This window comes from Carica papaya, chromosome 1 (genome assembly GCF_054855325.1).
Source record: "Carica papaya isolate Zhongbai chromosome 1, ASM5485532v1, whole genome shotgun sequence".
NCBI classification, from domain to species: Eukaryota; Viridiplantae; Streptophyta; class Magnoliopsida; order Brassicales; family Caricaceae; genus Carica; species Carica papaya.
In genome coordinates, this window is record NC_142309.1 from 6,816,935 (window position 1) to 6,835,953 (window position 19,019).

General features: G+C 34.0%; 4 protein-coding genes across 12 annotated transcripts; 1 reads left to right on the forward strand and 3 right to left on the reverse strand.

Moving 5' to 3' along the window:
- Positions 1 to 107: 107 nt before the first annotated feature.
- LOC110820127 (uncharacterized) lies at positions 108 to 2,750 on the forward strand. Of its 2 annotated transcripts, none has more exons than XM_022049533.2 (6): positions 108 to 268; positions 362 to 511; positions 1,087 to 1,160; positions 1,232 to 1,311; positions 1,663 to 1,814; positions 2,588 to 2,750. In XM_022049533.2, exons 1-6 carry the CDS (start codon positions 265 to 267, stop codon positions 2,641 to 2,643), a joined length of 516 nt encoding a protein of 171 aa, XP_021905225.1. In that variant the 5' UTR covers positions 108 to 264; the 3' UTR covers positions 2,644 to 2,750. The 2 variants fall into 2 exon arrangements, with proteins under 2 accessions (XP_021905225.1, XP_021905226.1); XM_022049534.2 differs by having other exon boundaries at positions 1,093 to 1,160.
- Positions 2,751 to 3,021: 271 nt separating this feature from the next.
- EDL2 (EID1-like 2) lies at positions 3,022 to 6,348 on the reverse strand. Of its 5 annotated transcripts, XM_022049699.2 has the most exons (5): positions 6,189 to 6,331; positions 6,024 to 6,083; positions 5,480 to 5,536; positions 3,879 to 4,653; positions 3,022 to 3,413 (listed from the first exon to the last, which is right to left on the reverse strand). In XM_022049699.2, exons 3-4 carry the CDS (start codon positions 5,480 to 5,482, stop codon positions 3,898 to 3,900), a joined length of 759 nt encoding a protein of 252 aa, XP_021905391.1. In that variant the 5' UTR covers positions 5,483 to 5,536; positions 6,024 to 6,083; positions 6,189 to 6,331; the 3' UTR covers positions 3,022 to 3,413; positions 3,879 to 3,897. The 5 variants fall into 5 exon arrangements, with proteins under 5 accessions (XP_021905391.1, XP_021905389.1, XP_021905392.1 ...); XM_022049697.2 differs by lacking the exon at positions 5,480 to 5,536 and having other exon boundaries at positions 6,189 to 6,348; XM_022049700.2 differs by lacking the exon at positions 5,480 to 5,536 and having other exon boundaries at positions 5,987 to 6,083.
- A 584-nt stretch (positions 6,349 to 6,932) lies between these two features.
- Positions 6,933 to 11,688, reverse strand: LOC110820128 (uncharacterized). 4 transcript variants are annotated; one of them, XR_015818175.1, is made up of 4 exons: positions 11,192 to 11,688; positions 9,923 to 10,020; positions 7,732 to 9,816; positions 6,933 to 7,265 (listed from the first exon to the last, which is right to left on the reverse strand). XR_015818175.1 is itself a non-coding variant. In XM_088217018.1 (4 exons), exon 4 carries the CDS (start codon positions 9,770 to 9,772, stop codon positions 7,895 to 7,897), a length of 1,878 nt encoding a protein of 625 aa, XP_088073144.1. In that variant the 5' UTR covers positions 9,773 to 9,816; positions 9,923 to 10,020; positions 11,192 to 11,254; positions 11,379 to 11,688; the 3' UTR covers positions 7,472 to 7,894. The 4 variants fall into 4 exon arrangements, 3 of the variants coding, with proteins under 3 accessions (XP_088073144.1, XP_088073143.1, XP_088073145.1); XM_088217018.1 differs by lacking the exon at positions 6,933 to 7,265 and having other exon boundaries at positions 7,472 to 9,816; positions 11,192 to 11,254; positions 11,379 to 11,688; XM_088217017.1 differs by lacking the exon at positions 6,933 to 7,265 and having other exon boundaries at positions 7,472 to 9,816; positions 11,192 to 11,289; positions 11,379 to 11,688.
- A 3,703-nt stretch (positions 11,689 to 15,391) lies between these two features.
- LOC110820113 (lysine-tRNA ligase) lies at positions 15,392 to 18,979 on the reverse strand. The gene is made up of 6 exons (XM_022049505.2): positions 18,358 to 18,979; positions 17,345 to 17,494; positions 16,706 to 16,964; positions 16,402 to 16,620; positions 16,119 to 16,261; positions 15,392 to 15,925 (listed from the first exon to the last, which is right to left on the reverse strand). Exons 1-6 carry the CDS (start codon positions 18,730 to 18,732, stop codon positions 15,626 to 15,628), a joined length of 1,446 nt encoding a protein of 481 aa, XP_021905197.1. The 5' UTR covers positions 18,733 to 18,979; the 3' UTR covers positions 15,392 to 15,625.
- Between the last annotated feature and the right edge of the window lie 40 nt (positions 18,980 to 19,019).

Genomic DNA, 19,019 nt, shown 5'->3' on the forward strand with positions numbered 1-19,019 from the left:
TATAACTTCGCTTGGAGAAAGAAAGAAAGGAACTTTTTAATATATTAAAATAATAAAAATTTAAAATTAACATATATTTACTAAAAATATTAATTCAGAATCTATTTTTCTTTTAATTTTGTTAAAAATTAAAAATAAAATTTATTTTTTTATTAAATACACTAATTTACTGGAACCTCCAGTTCGCGGCCTCTCTCCCTCTCTGGTTGACATAAAGAAGGCTAAAACAGTGAGAATCATCTACTGGAAACAAGTATTTGAGCAATGGGTAAGTTGAATTTGTATTATTATTAATTTCTTTTTACCTGTTTTCAGTTGATTTCATCTCTTGATTTAAAGCGAAAAAAGTTATGTATTGTAGCTGAGCAAGGAGAATGCGAAAGATCAAAGAGACAAAAAGGGGAAGAAGTGAAGGAAGGAATAGCATCGATAGCATTGTTGCCATGTGGCTCCATTTCAGGCCACTTCGTTCATCTTCCTCACTCCATCTGCTACGGTCTTCATGGAACCGGTACCCTTTAAGTTATATACATACAATATCGTATGTCTGGATGCTTGTACTTTGTTGTGGAAATAGATTTAGGGTAATGACTGTAAGTTTCTGAAGAAGGGCTGTGTTGGCATAAAGGAAAGAAGAAGAAAATTAATGGAAAATTACTTTACTTCTTTATTCCCTTCCTTTATCTGCTCTTCTCTGGTTTGGTTTCCTTTATCTTTTTCTTCTTCTTTCTTGACTTTTCTACTACTTCTTTATGAATGGAGTCAACCCATAACGGCTTTTGCATGTAATGTTTTTGTATTTATTTCTTGTTCAAACTCGTCTTATAGTCTAGTAAAAAAGATTGATTTGGGTGAATGAGAAATAATTGTTGGTGTTGGGGGTTTCTGAGATGGAGTTTGATGTAAATGATGCTTTTTTTTCCCTTTAATTTTGCACTTTAGAGGGAAGGACAGGAAAGTGTGCTACTTTTGTGAAGATGAAAAGAAGAATTTTCTTTGAATCATGTTAATGGTGAGCTGGGGTCTTTATTGTTTGTTTTTTTAATTTTTTAATTAAAAATTTCCTTTTTCCCTCATAAATGGAAGAGTTAGCTTGTGAAAGGGAATGCAGCAGGGGCGAGGATTACCGACTGATCAAGCTCACCATCATAGACTACCATGTAAGAGCTGTTTACTCTTTCCCTTTTATTATTTCCCTTTTATGTCTCTCATGAGTTTTGTTATGTAACAGACTAAGAAAGAACAGGAAGTTGTAGTGGAATGCAAAGGCCATGATGCCGCAACGTTAAACGACATTGATCATGCTCATGGGTAATGGTCCTTTTAATTCTACACCTATTATTGCCTGTTAATTTCTTTGTAACCTTATTCGAAAAAAAGTCATGATTCTCATATTAGGTTCTTGGTCTTAGAGATATGCTTCAAAGCAGCTTGCCTTTGTCTTCATCTAAGATTAGAAAAAGATAAGAGATAGGAAGGAATGGTGAAAAAAAGCCTTGTCTCTCTCCAAGAAGTATGTATGTTTTTGGGATTAACCTGAGCTGAAATGTAGTCTAATCTGTAATAACAAAACTCATGTATCCCTACATTAAAGGTCTATTTAACTAATTATTGCATATAGATCAAAACTTTATCTTTTAAGTCACCTTCATTTGTGGATAGCTGGGAGAAAGACATTGTGGGCTTGGTTGAACAGAAACAAGGGGAGAAAAAGATTTCTGTTTTCTTCGAGTGTGAAACACTGAAATCCGAGAAAGCAGCAGAAGAACATATCAGGAAGTTCATGCCCAAATTAGCTGGACTAGATGCTGTAGGTATGTAAGTTTGCCTTTCTTATATTTCACATTAATGAACTTTGCTGTCTAAACAATATTCTGGGTCTCAGCATCCTCTTGGTTTTCTTCAAACGTGTGAGTTTGGTCTTATACTTCATTTGTAATTTATGCGGCAAAACATATTAATCATTTCATCAATCTAATCATTGCATGATTGACGCATTGTATGTGTTGGTCTTCTTCAAACAGTTCTGGGAATTTTCAGAATATGAAAATTTGTAGGTATAATTGCATTAGTATGGCTCTATGACAACTTCAAGGAGAAACAACCTCCTTGAAGCAGTCAACCTCACGAAAGAAGGAAAATTCAAACCGGTCTATGTTTTAAGTAGTATACAAATCTCTTCAAATACGCATATACAATGCGGATCGTGAATTTTGTTTTGTCAAACCACTCCTGTTACGTGGAGGTTAAGGTCCCATCTCTCAGAATTCAGTTCCTCGCTTGCAGTGTTAGCAGAAAGAAGTATGGGCATCAATATATCTCATGAGTCAAATCCATAAACATGAAAATCACATTTTCTTTTTGTGATCTTAAAAATGACATTTTTCTCGTTTAAATATGTAAGCATCTTCTAACAACAATAGTTTCTGGTGGCCTCGTGCAGCACCAGAACTTCTGAGTTATTGCGATTGTTATTGGAGCATGTTGATTACTTTGAGACTCTTCATTCTAAATCTGATCTTTGATTTGGGTAATCAATTGGTGAAATTTATATAAATTTGTATTATTTATTTCGCATGTTTTGCAGTTAACGTTGGACGGATGAGCATTTCAGGGCTGGATTTTGAAGAAGATACGGATTGAAAGCTAGAGATTGTTGTCTGCTTTAGACATTGTTTGTTGTGCTGCTTGTTTATATCCACATTAACAATCTGATGCTTACTGATAATTGAGGTTTCTGAATTCACTTATATTCTTATTTATATGCCTGAAAATTCTATAACACTGAAATTGGAAACTGAAAATTATCTGAGAACGGAAAACTGTATTCCCCAAAATTTGCAAGGGACAAATTGGGCGGCCAGATGGGCAGAGATAGGTATTGGGGCGTATAACCTGCTATCCATCTGAAACCCATAATTAGTTGGGTCCAATGAGTAGAAATTTATAAACCCAAATTTAAGAATACAATGAGTAAAATTTATAAACCTGAACTTAATGAGTACAAATTGCACGGCCAGATGGGTAGAGATTGGCATTTGTATGAATATTGCATTTCAATGAATCAACGAGTTAATGCAAATGATTTGATGATAAACAGGACTTGTATGAACTATTGTAGAAGTGATTCTGCTAGTCAAATACATATATAAGAACCATAGTAGATGTACATTGTATTACATGTTCACAGCAACAATCGGTGGAGTAATGATTGATAGCATAGGAAGCGGTTCGTCATAGCTTCTAACCCTTTCACTCAAGACATTTGGGTAGGACAAGATTCAGCAGCAGCAGACTTGGAATGTTGTTATGATTGGTGAATTTTTCAGCTACATTGGGCAGCCTGTTATATGTCCCATCCAGTTTATGTAAGAGTATGCAGCAGCAGCAGCAACAGCAGCAACTGCAGCAGCCTGCAGTCAAGACATGCAGATAAATCCCTAGAAAATTATGAGTTTTGTTTAATTTCTCATATAATTTCTTTTTATCATGCTAGGTTAGATCATGCAGAAGTAGCAAAATCAGATGACTTTGAACCCCCTGCTTAGGAATAATGGAAATGACAAGATAGCTCAAGTAATTAACTACCTTTTCGAAAGCAGGAGGTAAAAACTAGCCTTTATCCACGCATCCCTTTTAGGTGTTTGAATGATTATACCACCACCTTACCATGAAAATCTTAATAGATGATTATTTTCATAATCGGCTTAGTAATCATCCACTAGAATTTGTATCTTGATGGGAATGTGCCCTTGAGTGATTTTTTTAAAGGCAAAAATGCATTGACAAGCACCTAGGTGATTACTTCACCAAGCTAGTTAAGAATTTTGACTTAACTCCCATCTAAGGAAATATAAATGCTCGGAGTGAGCCAGTACCTGGTTTCAGTTCTAACTATCACTCCAATTCAGACGCCTCTTCTGAATCAGACAAGGGTAAGAGGGTACAGATCCCAAGCATGTGTCCATTTAGGCATACATAATATTCGATGCAATCCTCATAAGCACCCAACCTGCAGCTGGCACTTGGTGGTATCATTTTCGCTTGCAGCATGCTCCACAACTTTGCCTTACAGTACGGACAGACTTCAGTGGGATGAAACTCGGCTCCCTTCTTAATAAGCATCTTCTTAACCTTTGACATTGAGAATGATTTGAAGACCCCGCGGAAAAATCCCACATCACCTTCTTCCCCTTGGTCAAGATGTTCACAAGGGTCAGAAACATATAAAACATCTGTTCTGCATTGAGGCAGAAGAAAGCTTTTTCCTGATGTCCTAGAGAACCGCGTTCTATAAACAAAATGACCGGGGATTTGAATGCTGTTGAAAAGACCACCCTTGGTACATCCTGAACAATATATAAGCAGCTTTCCAAGTGCCCTCCAGTTCCCATCAACACTGTGACTTCCACTAGATTGCAGATCAATCATCATCTTTGGTGCTCTAGTTCGGCAAAATTCCTTCCATAGTATCCGCTTAGCAAGATCATCAAACCATTTGCATACACAGGACAGAGCAGCAATCAATTTAGGGTTCCAGTTCAATTGCTGGAATACTAGGAATATCAGTTCTTCACTCAGATGTCCTTTCGTGCATTGACAGTTTGCTGAATGTATGCAGCGGTACTGCTTTGTCAGAATCATTGTCTCCACCTAGAGAAAGAAAAAAAGTCATAAGTTCAAGCTCCAATAAACAATTTTAGATATCCAAGTAAACCTTCAGAATGGATGACCACATTTTTCGACCAAAAATTTCATAGCAGCCCTAAACTATGAACTGATGAAGAGATTTGACTTTCGTAAGAGAATTTTTTGGAAGTGCATGTAAACACAGTGCAGATAATGTGACATTAATCTAAAGCCACTTGCTTGTTAAATCAGTTAATTCTATTAGAGCAAAACAAGTAAGAACAAAGGACCTTTCTCATATCATCTGCCAAAGGACCTTAATTTGCTTAGGCATCCACTGAGAACAACTCTACTAGTTACACGCTTCAGAATGAAGAGTTCTTCGACCAAAAAGGAGAACACTTTGCAAAAGTACATCGGTGCAAAATAGAAAGAATCATGATTTCAAGAGATCAAATTGCCATTCAAATTATGCAATTCAAAGTGTATGGCCGCGACAGGCTACAAAGGACTGTAACATATTGTTGTCTAGAAGAAAGAGCTAAGGCTCTCACCTAACTTCCAGAAAAAATGTAGATAAATAACAACAGTTACTCAGTTTCTTATGCTTGCAGAGACACTGAAGTCTGAATATGCATGGTTTCTCAAAAAAAAAAAAAGCTTAAAACATGCACAGAACCAAATGCATCGTTTGTTTCTTTCCAACCATATGCACAAACCAACGCTCTCCAACAGATAGAATAGAGTATATCTTACTGGAATTCCTTTGACATAATTCTACTTTCAGTTACGAAGAATGGCCTTAAAGTTAAGTATAAAAGTGTATCCAAATTCAGAAACCAGGAAGTACCATGCAAGCAATCAGCTTGAAAAGAAAAAATCAGAAGCCCACTGAAGTTCAAAAACTCTGTATACAAGAGATGAAAAAGGAATATGATATATGTATCAGATAAGTATAAACTCAAAAACACCACTGGAATAAAATGGGAGACTTAAAAGTTCACTAGAACTCAATGCATTTGAAGATTATTTTCCCTCATCATATAATTTATACCAACCACAGTTCTTTCTCTTTCTTCTTATAGAACCTAAGTACAACCAAACACAATTGTAAAAAAAATACCTTTCGCCAAAAAGTAGTTCAAGGCTAGTCACTGATAAAATATCAGATCCAGAAAACCTTTCTCAACAACTAAAGGCATTTTCAATAAAATATTAAAACAGACGCGTAACCAAAAAGAAACCCAGTTCACTTCATCAGTCTTGGCTCCTCAAAATTCCCACTAAAAATCAGGCTTTTACAAAACCCTAAGTATATCAGCATCCGCCGAAAACATATGAAATTAGTACGCTCTACCTGAATAGATCTTAGTTATCAAGACCCAATTTCTCACCTCAGCTGACGATATCCTCTCTGTGCATAGTCCCAAAATCATTACAAGAAAAACGGAACTCTACACAGTACAAACAGTACAGAAATTAGGGTTTTACAAGTGCCAAACGGTAAATAAAACCATAAAAAAAGTGAATCAGAAAAAGGAAGCAAATTGAGAACCTACACCCAGAAATAAAATCGTAATCCCCGCATTTGCAGAAAGGCAATTTCGTCAAAAAGGAAAAAGAGTCATCGACGACAGAAGAGCTAAATGCAGAGAATGAGTGTGAGGGAAGGAGAAAAAGAAGACGCTATGGGTTCCTTCCATATCAGAGAAGGAAATATTAAATATGTTCAGAACTAGTGGAGTAACAGGCGGGTTATTTATTTAATATCAACGGCGAATAAATTACAGCCACGTGAAGATAAAGTGACGTGGCGCCGAAAGACATTCTTCGACGGGCTTTGGATTACACGTGGCGATAAATAATTGGAGATTATTCTGGATTTGTCAAGAGTTGGCTGTTCTGAAGTATTAGCCCATATTTTACTGTTGTCGGAACGTCAAAAGGTCAGGTGGCAAGATACTGGGTGCCACATAGCTCATATAAAGAATCTTGTAACATCTTTTGGCTGTCCACGTGTCATTACGAAGATTTTGTAAATTACTGTGCTTGTTTAATTCTTTAATTAATTATCTTTTTAGTGGATTAACTTTTTTGTTTCTCACTTAAAATGCTATATAATTCTTCAAACTGATACGTAATGGTATATTTGTTAAACCATTTTTAACCATAATAACATATAAAGATACCAAAATATTAATAAACTAAATTTTATATTTTTTCAATAGATTAATTTATGTATATAATATATATATATATAAATATATACATCATTTATTTAGATTAAAAAATGAATAAATTGCTTGACATGTAATTTTTTTTTAAATGCATCATCATTAATAGTTTAGTTGAACCATGATTTTGCTCCTATTTTCTCTTCAATAAAACTTACACATATAAATGTTAAGATTCACAGATATGTGAATTCATACAACTTTTGAAATTTGTTCTTGGCATATTTAACCAGTGAACATCAATTGCTCACTTGTGGCTTTCTTAATCTTATCATTAAAGTACTAACTGAAAAAAAAAAGCTTCTATATTTCCTTGACAAGTAACTCCACCAATCAAAATCTTCTATATATCACCGGATAGATGTCTACCAACCAGATGAAGAAATGATGGGATTGTGGAGTCTGAAAAAAATATAAAAGAGGGAATGGTGAAAACCTGTTCTGTCCGGAAGCAGTCAACTTTATTTCCGAAAGGATGCAAAGATGTTTGCTGTTGTCATATTTTTCTTAATAGTGAGAATAACAGCATGCCATTGACAATGCTATGTGCTGAACATTTATAAAATAACCAAATTCCATTGACCCATGTCAATAGCTAAAACCAAACAAGAACGAATCCAAGTGTATTAGAAATAAAGAAAAAAAAAAGGAGAAACTTTTGGCGAGCCAACAAAAGAGGACTCAACCGAGCAACTCAATTACAATGCTTATTTTTTTTCCGTCTCAAGAGTATATCCTATTAGAACATTTGTTTATTCACAAGGTACATATCAATCATCATATTAGTTACGAAAATTGAAGACAGTGAAATAGAGTATGTTATCGAGCCAATGTATAAAATATTCTGAGATCAGTAAACAGAACTCACCCATCAATTGATTTTATGTCCACACTCTCTGAAGTTAACTGAAGCTGTCTACGTTTCCTCAACTCCATAAGCTTGCAATCACCTCTCATGTCACAAGCTTAGACTTATTATCCTATTCTTTGGCACAAGAAATGCACGGTCAATATAGAAAGTTATTTTAAATTCATGAATCAGTGTTTGCAGATGGCTTGCTCCCTGTGAGGGAGATAACTGTTTCAAAAGCACCAACCAGGGCCTTCACCTTACTTTTCCGGGTTTCAACAAGTTTACTAGCTGTTTCTTCAATGACATTGTTAAAAAGTCCTTGCGCATCCTTCTTCCCCTGCTGCACATCTTGATGTCTCAATACAACTTTTTCTGCACCAGGTTTGCTGTCTGCTGTATCACCACCATCAACAACTCTCCTCCTGAAGCTTCTTCGGGCTTCAGCCTTAAGCCTTTCATTCTCCCCCAGCACCCTCCCTCGCCTAAACTTAAGCCTCCTTGGACTGTTATTATTCTCAGACTGAATGTCAACCACCTTTCCTCTTCTGAAATGTAATTTCACAGGCTGCTGGTCCTTGTCCTCAGAAGAAACTAATCCACCCTTTCTCAGCCTGAGTTTGTTTTCCTCTTCCGAAGTTTCAGCTTCTTCTGTGCTCATGGTTTCAGTATTCTCAGATAAAGAATCATCTTCTCCTTCAGTCACTGTACATTCAGATTCCTCTTGATCTCCTTCATTGTGAGATGGAGGAGATGGAGATGAGAGGACTGGAAATTGGGGTGATGAAGATGATGGGGTGGGAGATGAGTCAATAGCACACCTCTCATTCTGATGAGATTCCAAAAGTTTTTCCTCAGTTTCCATCTTAATGACGTACAAAGTTTTTTCCTGGATTGGATCACTGCTCTCACAGATAGCTCCATCCTTCGATTCTTCAGGTTCGGCCTTTTTTATCTTAATCTGATTCTTTGGAGAAAGCAAAACTTTCAAATTCTTGTTCTTCCGTGCATTTAGGCTTCCAATTCTAACCAGATTAAGCTTGGGAGACAATAAAGCTCTTCGTGGTGTCAATGAAGCACTTGTGGGGACCGATACTTTTTTGACAACTAATTTGGAGAATCCACTCCTCTTTCCTATCTTGGTGTCACTGTTTGTTCTTCCTTTTAAACCTCCTGAAAAGTCAGAAGAAGTTGATGGCTTCTCTTTGGCAGATTTCAGTTTCAAAGCAGTAGCACGCCCCAATAACTGGTTTTTCTCTTTGGCTTTTGATGGGACCTGTCTCGCGGAAGCCTCTACTGTTTCAGGATTCAAGGGCAGTTTCAGCTTTCTAAGTTTAGGGGATATAGTTTGATGAGCTTTTGCACTAAGTACAGGTTTGATCTTGACCGTTGATGTCTTCTTCTCTGACTGAACCAAACTATTTGTAGTATTTTGGCCGTCAGGCAATTCTTTTGACATGTCCCAGTTGATAATATCAGAGTTATCACCAAGTGATTTTCTACGCAGTTCCCGCTTGACAATATCAGGACGATGGGATCTTGAACTGGGTGGTATATGTTTAAACTTGACCGCCGACACCTTCTTCTCTGATAGAACCACATTCCCCAAAGATTTTTGGTCATTAGGTGATTTGGTTGACACTTCTGGCTTGGTGATGACAGAGGAATTGTTTGGAGATTTTGTAAGCAGTTCTTTCTTGATTACTTCAGATGTATTATGCATATGTGTTCTGGGCTTAGGAGAAGGGTTGGGCTTGACAACTGACATTCTCTCCTTCTGAGGTAACTTCAAGATCTCCACTGAGTTTCTGCCACCAGCTAGTTCGGCGGGCATTCTTTTTCGCATGGGACGTCTTGCCTTTGTTTCTTCTAATACATGCTTCCTCCCATATTTACAGAAATCATGACAAGAACCAGTTGAAGCTCTTAGGTAATGAGGGGGAACTTTTTCTCTACTGTTAGAAGAACTTTCTTTACCCATAGAGCTTCTTCTCAAGTCACCCCCATCTCTCTTAGTTATTTCTGGTGTCCCAGGCAAGCTTCTACTTTCCCCGGCCATCAAATAGGTAAGAGATGAGAACAAAATTTTAGGATTGGCAAAACCTGAAAACCAACCACAATTGTTTTTTTTTATGATAGTTTGATTTTTTTTGTTGAAAGAAAAAAAATAGAAACAGAAATAAAAAATCTAGAATATCAAGACTGATACCTCAAAAGCAGAACAAGGAAGAGAAGTCACCAAGATCTGTCCTATTGTTGTGCAAAAAAACAGCCTCTAGGGGAAGTAAATTCCAAAGGATCTTCAGCCTGAAGAAAAAATGAGTTAGACAGGGTTTGTCATGCTGAACTAAGCATGCAAAAATGGATGTCTATGATTTTGCAGCATTGGAAACCAAATGAAAGCATATACAGTCAATAGAGAGAGCAGAGAAGCACAAGCTCCCCACACATATTTTCTACTTTTCTTTTCAAAATAGTTTCAAATATTTACCACCAGTGATTAAGATAAATAGTAAAACCCCAGTCTGATGCATTCTTTTCTTCCTTTCACAACAAAAAACAAAAAGATCCCAATGAGATTACAACAACAAGAGAGTAGGCTAAAGAACCAAACCAGGACCTATTAAAAGTAATTATCAAATGCAAGCACAATAGAACCAAGCAAGGAAACCCACACAGAAACAGAACAAGTTCACATATGGAACCAGTTGATATATGCAAGAAATCAAGAATGCCAAACCATCAGTCATTCTAATACGATCAACTATCATAACTAGCCACCATAAATCAACCCTAACTGCGAGAGCAGAAGGGAATTTGCCTAAACCCAGCTTCATTAATTTAATCAAACGCAGAAAATATTATCGGAGTAGAATTTAAGTCCTTTTCAATCTGAATAAAGCAATATCCAGAACAATCAATTATCAAAATCGAGGATTTTCTTTTCCTTTTCTAAGATGCAATGTAATTAAGAACATAAGCTCTTAAGGTTATGTTTAAAACATATGATCATCTTCATTTGTGGAATTCATTACAAAAATCAAACAACTGCCTTTACTATGAGAGATGAAAATTCTTTTCAAAATAATGAAAAATTCACATTCTAAAGGATTCTAATGAAAAAAATTAAAGCAATACATTACAAATATCATTGACTTTCCAATGAGTTCTACAGAAAAACGTAATTTCCTCCAAACATAACCTAAATCTCCAATTAAACAAAAAAAAAAATGTGAAGTCCCAATCACCGAGAATTATAATTCACTCATTAAATCCCCCATTCAATGAAAATCAATTTCCAAAAAAGACACCTCCATATCATTATTCGACAAAATTGTATAAAGAAATGCAAAGCAAAAAGAAGATTACATATTCAAACAAACCAAAAACACTTCGGCACTCAAGACAACTTGTTAAAAATTTTCTAAAAAGTCACAGAAAAAGAAAAAGAAAAAGACCAACAACACATGGATATTACCAGGAGCAAAAAGATCCTTTCTTCAGCCAAACCCATCACCAAAACCCCATTTCGAGGCACACCCTTTTTCGCAGAGAGCATACAGAACAAAAATTCACCTGTTAATTCTCTCCAAATAAAAACAATTTAAACGACCCAAAAACCGATAACAAGGCGCAAATGAAGGGAAGTTTTTATTTGAGCTTACAAGTTCTGATTAACCAGAAGCCGAAGAAAAAGGCAGCGGGTATGTATTGGAAGCTTCTCTAGCAATCGATTAAAGGGCACACTTCTTTCCCCACGCCCCCCAACTCCCCCAACCCTTTTCTTTTTTGAAGGGGGGGGCTTCAATTGCTTGGGAGATCGTGCAAGCAACTGCCTTTAACAGTTTTTATTTGATCTCTTGGGCTTTACTCTGCTTTGCGCGTTTGTTGCAGAGAGAGAAAGAGAGATGTCTGTGTTTTATACAGTTTTGCTGTCACGTATAGATTTAGAGGGAGAGAGAATAGGAGATGAGCCCTAAAAAACTGTGAAAGGTAGGGATTATTAAGAATTTTATAATTTGTTTAGGACTTAAAATTAGATTATAACAAATTAAATTTAGGGACTTGTTTGGGAAAGGGAATCAAAAGGGTGCAATGTTTTTAAGTATTATTTCCATGTTTACTTTGTAATTATGGAAATGATTTAATGAAAATTATGTACATATAATAACTTAATATTATTACCTATGATATTTTTTTAATAAAAAATTATAAATTTAAATCGTGTTATGTATTTTTATTTATTATATTATAATTAATATACGCGTTCAATGAATGTTTACACTAAAAAAAAAAAAATTCATTTTATTACCTAAAAAAATTAATATTAATGCTTATTGAATTTTTTTTTTTAAAAAAATTACATTTCAATAAATTAAAATTGCCTACCTAAACTATCAAATAAGAGTAAAAAAAAATTGATATATTTACTTGAGGTATTTATTGGTTCAAAATTAGAAAGATATAACTAAAAATTATTGTTTAAAATTTGGAAAAAAAGAAAAAAAAATTAATCAGATTAAATTAAATATTCATGTTTAGGAAATAATAATTTTTTTTTTTTTTGTTCAGATGAATGTAAATGTGTCATAAGTTTCTTAATCAATATTTTATTGTTTTCAATTTCTTTAATTAATGCTTTTCTTAAGGTGGTAATCTTTTTTTTTTTTTTTTGGGTCAAGAGGAAAATGTTCACCACCAATTTCATCAAACCAAATTAGAATAATGATTGTTGCTAAAGAGAAATTAATAATACATTAAATTCTTTAATGAAGATTACGTTTTTGCAGATGGAAATCACGAAGCTTAAACATTAATAATCAATTAATTAATCATCAACAATGAAAAGAAAGATTAAAGAAGAGCCAAATTATCCTAATAAACCTTCTACTATTTGATTTTTTCTTTTAATTTAAGTTTATATACTTATTTTTTTACATATTTTAATTTTATACTTTTAAATATTTATTGATTTCTTCTTCCCTAATAATAATTGTTTATAGATTGTTAAGTTTTAGGTACATAACTATTTGATTTTTTCATCTAAATCTTTATGCTCTTTTTCTTCTTTTTTTTTTATACCTATTTTGACATATTCTTTTATAATTTTATCAAAGTCGCTTTTAGTCTTAACTGTCACTTATGAATTATTAAGTTCCGAATATGTGATTATTTATACGTCAAAATTAAGATAGTAAACAATGATATGGTAAATGATATAAATGTCACGTTAAATTAAAAAAATCAAATTTTTTATTAGATTAAAAAAAACGATGATTGAACTGTCAAAATATAATATATTTATTGTGAAAAGAATCGATATGTTAACTACTTGGCGAATTAGATCTTTCACTGGCCCTCACCCCTCTCCAGAAATTATCATTTACAGCACTCTTATAAGAAATTTTTTAACATCATTAGAGAGGATATCGTCAGGGTCTCTTTCCCTAAAATGTATAATATCTAAACATGAAATATGCACTAAAATGTTATTTTTTCTTTGTATCCAAAAAAAAAAATTCATTTCCATTGCTTTCCTTGCTTCTTATCATCTTCTTCCACAAAGCCTCACTGTCTTCCGAATTCTAATATCATAAATTCCTAAATCTTTAAATATTATACCATCTCCTCGTTATCTTATTCTTTCTCCTCATATTTTTTTTTTGAAATTAAAAAACGAACAAGATAATCTCTTTATTATCTTATTACCTCTTGTTGTACTCAAAACAAATGATCAAATAAAAAATATAAAGATTTAAATAAATAATAAAAATTATTATAAAATATTTTAATATGTTAAAAAAGAGACGATTTGTCGTACGAACCAAACAAGGTATTACAATATAATTTTTGATTGCATGAGATGGAGTCCACAAGATATGATTAAGTAATTAGGGCATTTGCAATTGAAATTAAGATGTAGATTAGATTAGATTAGAGGCCATAAACAAACTTAAATACCTAATTTAATTAATAGGATTAACAATTGATTCATTATTATCATCATTAGTACTTCCTAACTTACTTCTTGTTTAACATTATTTTATTTTTCTTTTTCAGATTGAACTAGCTTTTTCTCTTCTTTTATTTTTTTAGCTGCATGCCTCATTAGTAGGGCTGATGAATTAAAATGTTTTCAGATTAAGTAATCAAATACAATCATTATATTTAAAGGATAAGGTTATGTTTAAAAGAAACTTATAATTTATTTATGAATTCATACTTAATTTAATTATGATCCGAAATTATAATTACAAATTGTTTTACAATTGATGACAAAAAAAAAAAATTTATGTAGAACTAAAATAATATATTATTATTTATGAAAAAATTCAGAATACATTACTCTGATTTCATATAAAATAACTTTTTTTTTCATTTTATTAAAATTTTACACTGAATAATATATTATAAACTTATAAATAAAAAATTGTAATTTAAATTTATTTCAAATACTTCCTTAATGACCTAAAAAGGCTGCAGAATTGGCTTTTCCAATAGAAAAAAAAAAAAAAAAAAAAAAAAAAGGCTATGGCTGATGAAGTGGGGCAAAAAAGCTGAATTCTTCTTTAATCATTTCAATGGCTGCATCAATACATGGAGGCATGCCCTAAAGTTTTTGACAAAGAAAAGAGGAAGATGTAAAAGGAGAAAAGAGACAAATTAAAAATTAATCATTAAAAGCACTTGGGATTCTCTCTCTCATTCATGTGAGCTTGAGATCTACCATGTTCTTTTTTTATTATACAATAATTTCATTCCTTGTTGATTTGTTTTGGTAGAGGAGATTGACCCTCCAACCACAGAGTAGGGGTTCATCATGTTTCATGTTTATGGAAATTAAATCAACCTTTCTTTTCTTTGTTTATATTTGTAGGGTTTTAAAGTTTGATGGGTCATTAAAAAATTCATTGACAGGATTAGATTTTCAGTACCCAGATATAATTACTTGTCATTCTTGTGGAAACAGGAGAAAATTTGGTCCTGTTGTTCTTGCTAGTTGTCTTCATTTTTTTTTACCAAAGAAACAAATTTACCCTTCAGTGATCAATTACTATATAACAAATACATAAATAGTAAACTAACATCTATTATTATCTTGTGCATCAATTTGATATAATGTAAAAAATTCAGGGAACTGATTGTTTTATTTGAAAAATGCAGTCACCAATTTCAGATGAAAAATTAAGATTAGTTTCTTTTATGATAACTCAGAAAAAGTTTTGTTAACTCTATTAATTTTTTAGAATAACACCAATATTGTTAACATCACAAAAATCTAATTATATGTATTAAAAAGATGAACTCCTAGACTTCCTTTACCTATTTTTCTTTGTTTTTTACTTAATCCTAGTTTAAGAATTGTATCTAAACTAGGACAATAAAACAAACAATTCCCTTCTTTTGGTATCATCTGAACTCTCAATTCTCCAAGTTACATTGCGTTTCTTCTCAATTCCATGGACATAAGAATATAAAACCAATAGCTTAAATAGACCCTACTGAAGGTTCTCTCCAGCTGCTTTTGTCTTTTGCTTTCTTTGTAAGCCAAAAACAGTAGGATGTGACAAGGGCCCAGCTGCTAAACAAGAAATTTCTCTCCAGAAAAAACTCTAATAATACTCCTCTGAATCTAGAGGTAAAAAGTACTAGTTATGGTAACTTGATTCTCAAATCATCATGGTAAAATAGTAAGATTCTCCTTCAAAAAGCAATATAGCTCAAAATGCTACATTCTGTTCTGTAATGAAAATATATGGATGATGTACAGAAAACTATATTTCCTTCTCGGAAAGTGAAGTTATAGGAGAATTTTAGGACAAGGCTCATTTTACCCTAATCCTGCAACTATATGTTTGTACGTATAAGAGGGTGGAACTTTGCAGTTAAAGCATAATTCTGCAATACTATATCATTGCTTGCGGCCGGATACAGTTTTCTTCACTGCTCCAACTGAGACCAAGAATTGGTCAAGGGATGATAAGGTTCTCATGTCATCTGGTGGGAAATAACTAGCTGCCTTTCCCATGAGATATGCAAAGACATGAGATAACGAAGGTCTAGTAATGTACTTCTCACCAAGAAGATCATCAAGAAAGCCAAATGCAGCAAGGAACTCAGACCTCCCTGCATTTATTGGAGCTGCAAAATGAGCAGGGATTATTCTTCTGAATTTCCAGTCTCTTGCAATGCTATTAGTCCAATCTCTGACCTGACAAATTTTTAAGAAAAGTGATCAATTATACTGGGTGAAATTTACAGGATTCCAACTAACATGAGTTTCACAAATCCATCTCAAGCAAAAAACAAGATTGCAAATTTAAATTTAACATCTCCTCCGTCCCTCAGCCTCTGGCCTATAAAGGCATGGTCTAGTGAAAAATTAAGGTCAGATGATTTTTTACCTTTTCAGGAACTTTGCTGAAGACCAGTGTCTTAACAATAGGAGACACAATTAGTTTCTGCGACATTTGAGCAAAGCTGGCATTAGGTTCCAACAGATTAGATGGACCCAGGAACAAGATTTGAAGAACCATTCTTTCCCACCCTGCATAAAGAATGTGTCTCAATCAAGTGAAGCACTTGCATGCATGCTCACCTCCCCAAGTTGCACTTTGAGTTTAGCATTTCATTTATCAGGGAAGACTAGATTTGTTCTCTTATGGAGTTCAAGACAAGAGAACTGACCTTTCTGACGATTCATCTTATTGTCAACAACTGGTTCATCAGGTACTTCCTTTCCTTTGCTCAGAAGTTTTACAGCCAAACCATTTTTTGCTGAGGCCAATAAAGCTTCTTTGCCAATACACTCAGGTGGCTTTCTTGGGACAAAAATCACAGCATCTGTAACGAGTAGAGTTCTTGAACATTTATGATAGAATGCAACCTCCACATAAGGCCCAATTCCTGAAATAATCCACCATCACAAACAAAGGAGTTATATTTCTGATTTAGTTAAAACATTTTAGATAGAAAGAGTTTATTCATTTACCAACTTCCGGTGAGCTTAGAACTTTCTGCTCAATCTCATCAGCCCATGGGGTGGACAAATCCTCATTCTTCAAGGTCCTTGCGCGGAAAATCCCAAAAAATTCAAGTGGCAAGTTTAAAGGCCAACTCCATTGCCTTGGCGCCACCCATATTTGAGCATTGGGGAATTTGCGAGAAAATGGACCAACGAAAATTTTGTGCTCGTAAGCAAATGTAGGTAGGACAATATATTCCACTGGTGCTCCCAATTCCTTGATAAGCTGTTAAGAACAAAGACTTCACCTTCTTCAAGAAAGAATTCGATGTTTATGAATGTCAACAAGAAAAGGGGATTAAGCAGATTAAATAATGAAAATCTATAATTAAATTTTGTATTCATTGATTTTTATTCATGATACCTAAAATACTAATCTATATAGAAATTGGACTTCTACAAGAAGTCAGATTCCTAGAGATAAGTAAACGCTTTCAAATTATTTTGATTGTCAAATTATCTCTTGATTTATTGGCTTTTATCACATTCATTCAGAAAGAGAGAGAGAGAGAGAGAGAGAGATAAAGAGAGAGAAAGACGAGAGTTATGAAACAGACCAAAAAAATTTTAAATAATTACTATTGAGAAAAAGGAAAAAGAACAAACCTGGATACACTCTTTAGTTGGAGCAATGGGTGCATGGACCCATAACCCTCCAGATTTGAGTTTGATGACCGTCATTCTAATGTTTGTCGAAACACTGCTGAATCCTAATGCTTGCTCTTGCTCAAATAACCATATGGAGTCTTTCACAGCCTGAACGAAACATGAAGTGAGGTGAGATGACAGCCACAATCACAAGTAAAGTTCTTGGTGCAATACCCGGTTTAATTTATTCTTGGACTTTAATGAACTGATAGAAATATGAGAAAAAGCTTTTTGATTGTAATTTCCAATTCAGAAGGGAGAGAAAGAAATCCAGAAAACTGTTCTCCATTTAATTATATTTCTTAATTTGAATAGAACAAAGCTTAAGGAAGAAAACATATGCAGATGGAACACTAGGTCATTGCTGATTCGCTGAAAGAGGAGATAGCATAGAAAGAAATTTTTGAAATGCAATGGAACAAATCATCAGATGAAAGGCAGACCAAAGATGGAGCTCTTAGAGACCTGTAACTTCTTAAAATAAATAAAATAAGAAAGGCTAGTGTAATAATTATTTTTCACAAGCCATTATTCCTTTACAAGCAGGTTTTTCAACTTGAAAACAGAATAATAACTTATGAACCTATAATTCCACAATTAAAAGATTGATTAAAATTTCAGTCAAAGTAGAATTTATGAAGACTTAAAAGAACGCTATGCAATATTTATTTAGAAAAGAGAAGAAGCTTAAATATAATCCTGATGTGAGCGTGTAAGCCAAAAGATTATTTCTGCGATCGAGATATTACAACATAAGTTTTCAAATTTATGCCATGGAAATTCTGGAAGATGATAGAAAAACAGGGAAAATGATAATCGTGCAAATACCCCCTTGCTATATATTCTTCACACTATACACAACAATCAAATTTTCATCTATTCTCTTCACAATTTAATGAAAAGGTAATCCATGAAAAGATAGAGAAATCATTGAAATCTAACAAAACCAAGAATACTGTAAAGAAACTGACCTCAGTCCTAATAGTACGCCTATTGAGAAAAGGACCGAGAGGAAAAGGAAACCCAGTGAAGTTGAGGTAAAACCTTCCTCCCTTATTACTGTCAATGGCAGTATTGGCTGAAGCAACTACCAAGCTAAGAATCTCTCGTCTCTTCTTGCTTCTGGCTTTCAACTGTAAACAAACGCTGTTAAAGGAAGAATACCCACCAAGAAAATTTGAGTTTGGGTCCTTCACAGAAACTGGGCTCTGCAGAATTGACGGCTTTGGCGAAGAAACAGAAATGGCACCCGCCATTTTCTTGTTCCTTAAACCTTGACTGCTTTTTTTTTGCAAGTAAAAGACTCCGAGGTTTGAACTGAGGCTGAGCCTGAGGGTGGCTAGCATTTTTTACAGGACTCCACAAGAGAGCAATTCAAGGCTGTGCTTTTGACACGTGGAGATCTCTGTAGGATTCTGTAGAAAAATTTTGTTTGTCTTTACATGGATTTCCTGGGATTTATTTGTGGATGGGAGATATATAATAATTAAAAATATTCATAATGCACTTTCTGGAAGCAAAAACCATCGTTCGTCCTAATTTCGCATACCCAAAAACCCACCACGATAATATTGAATTGGCTTTGCAGCATTCTCAGCAGCAAATAACTATGATATCGGTACCATGCATTAAA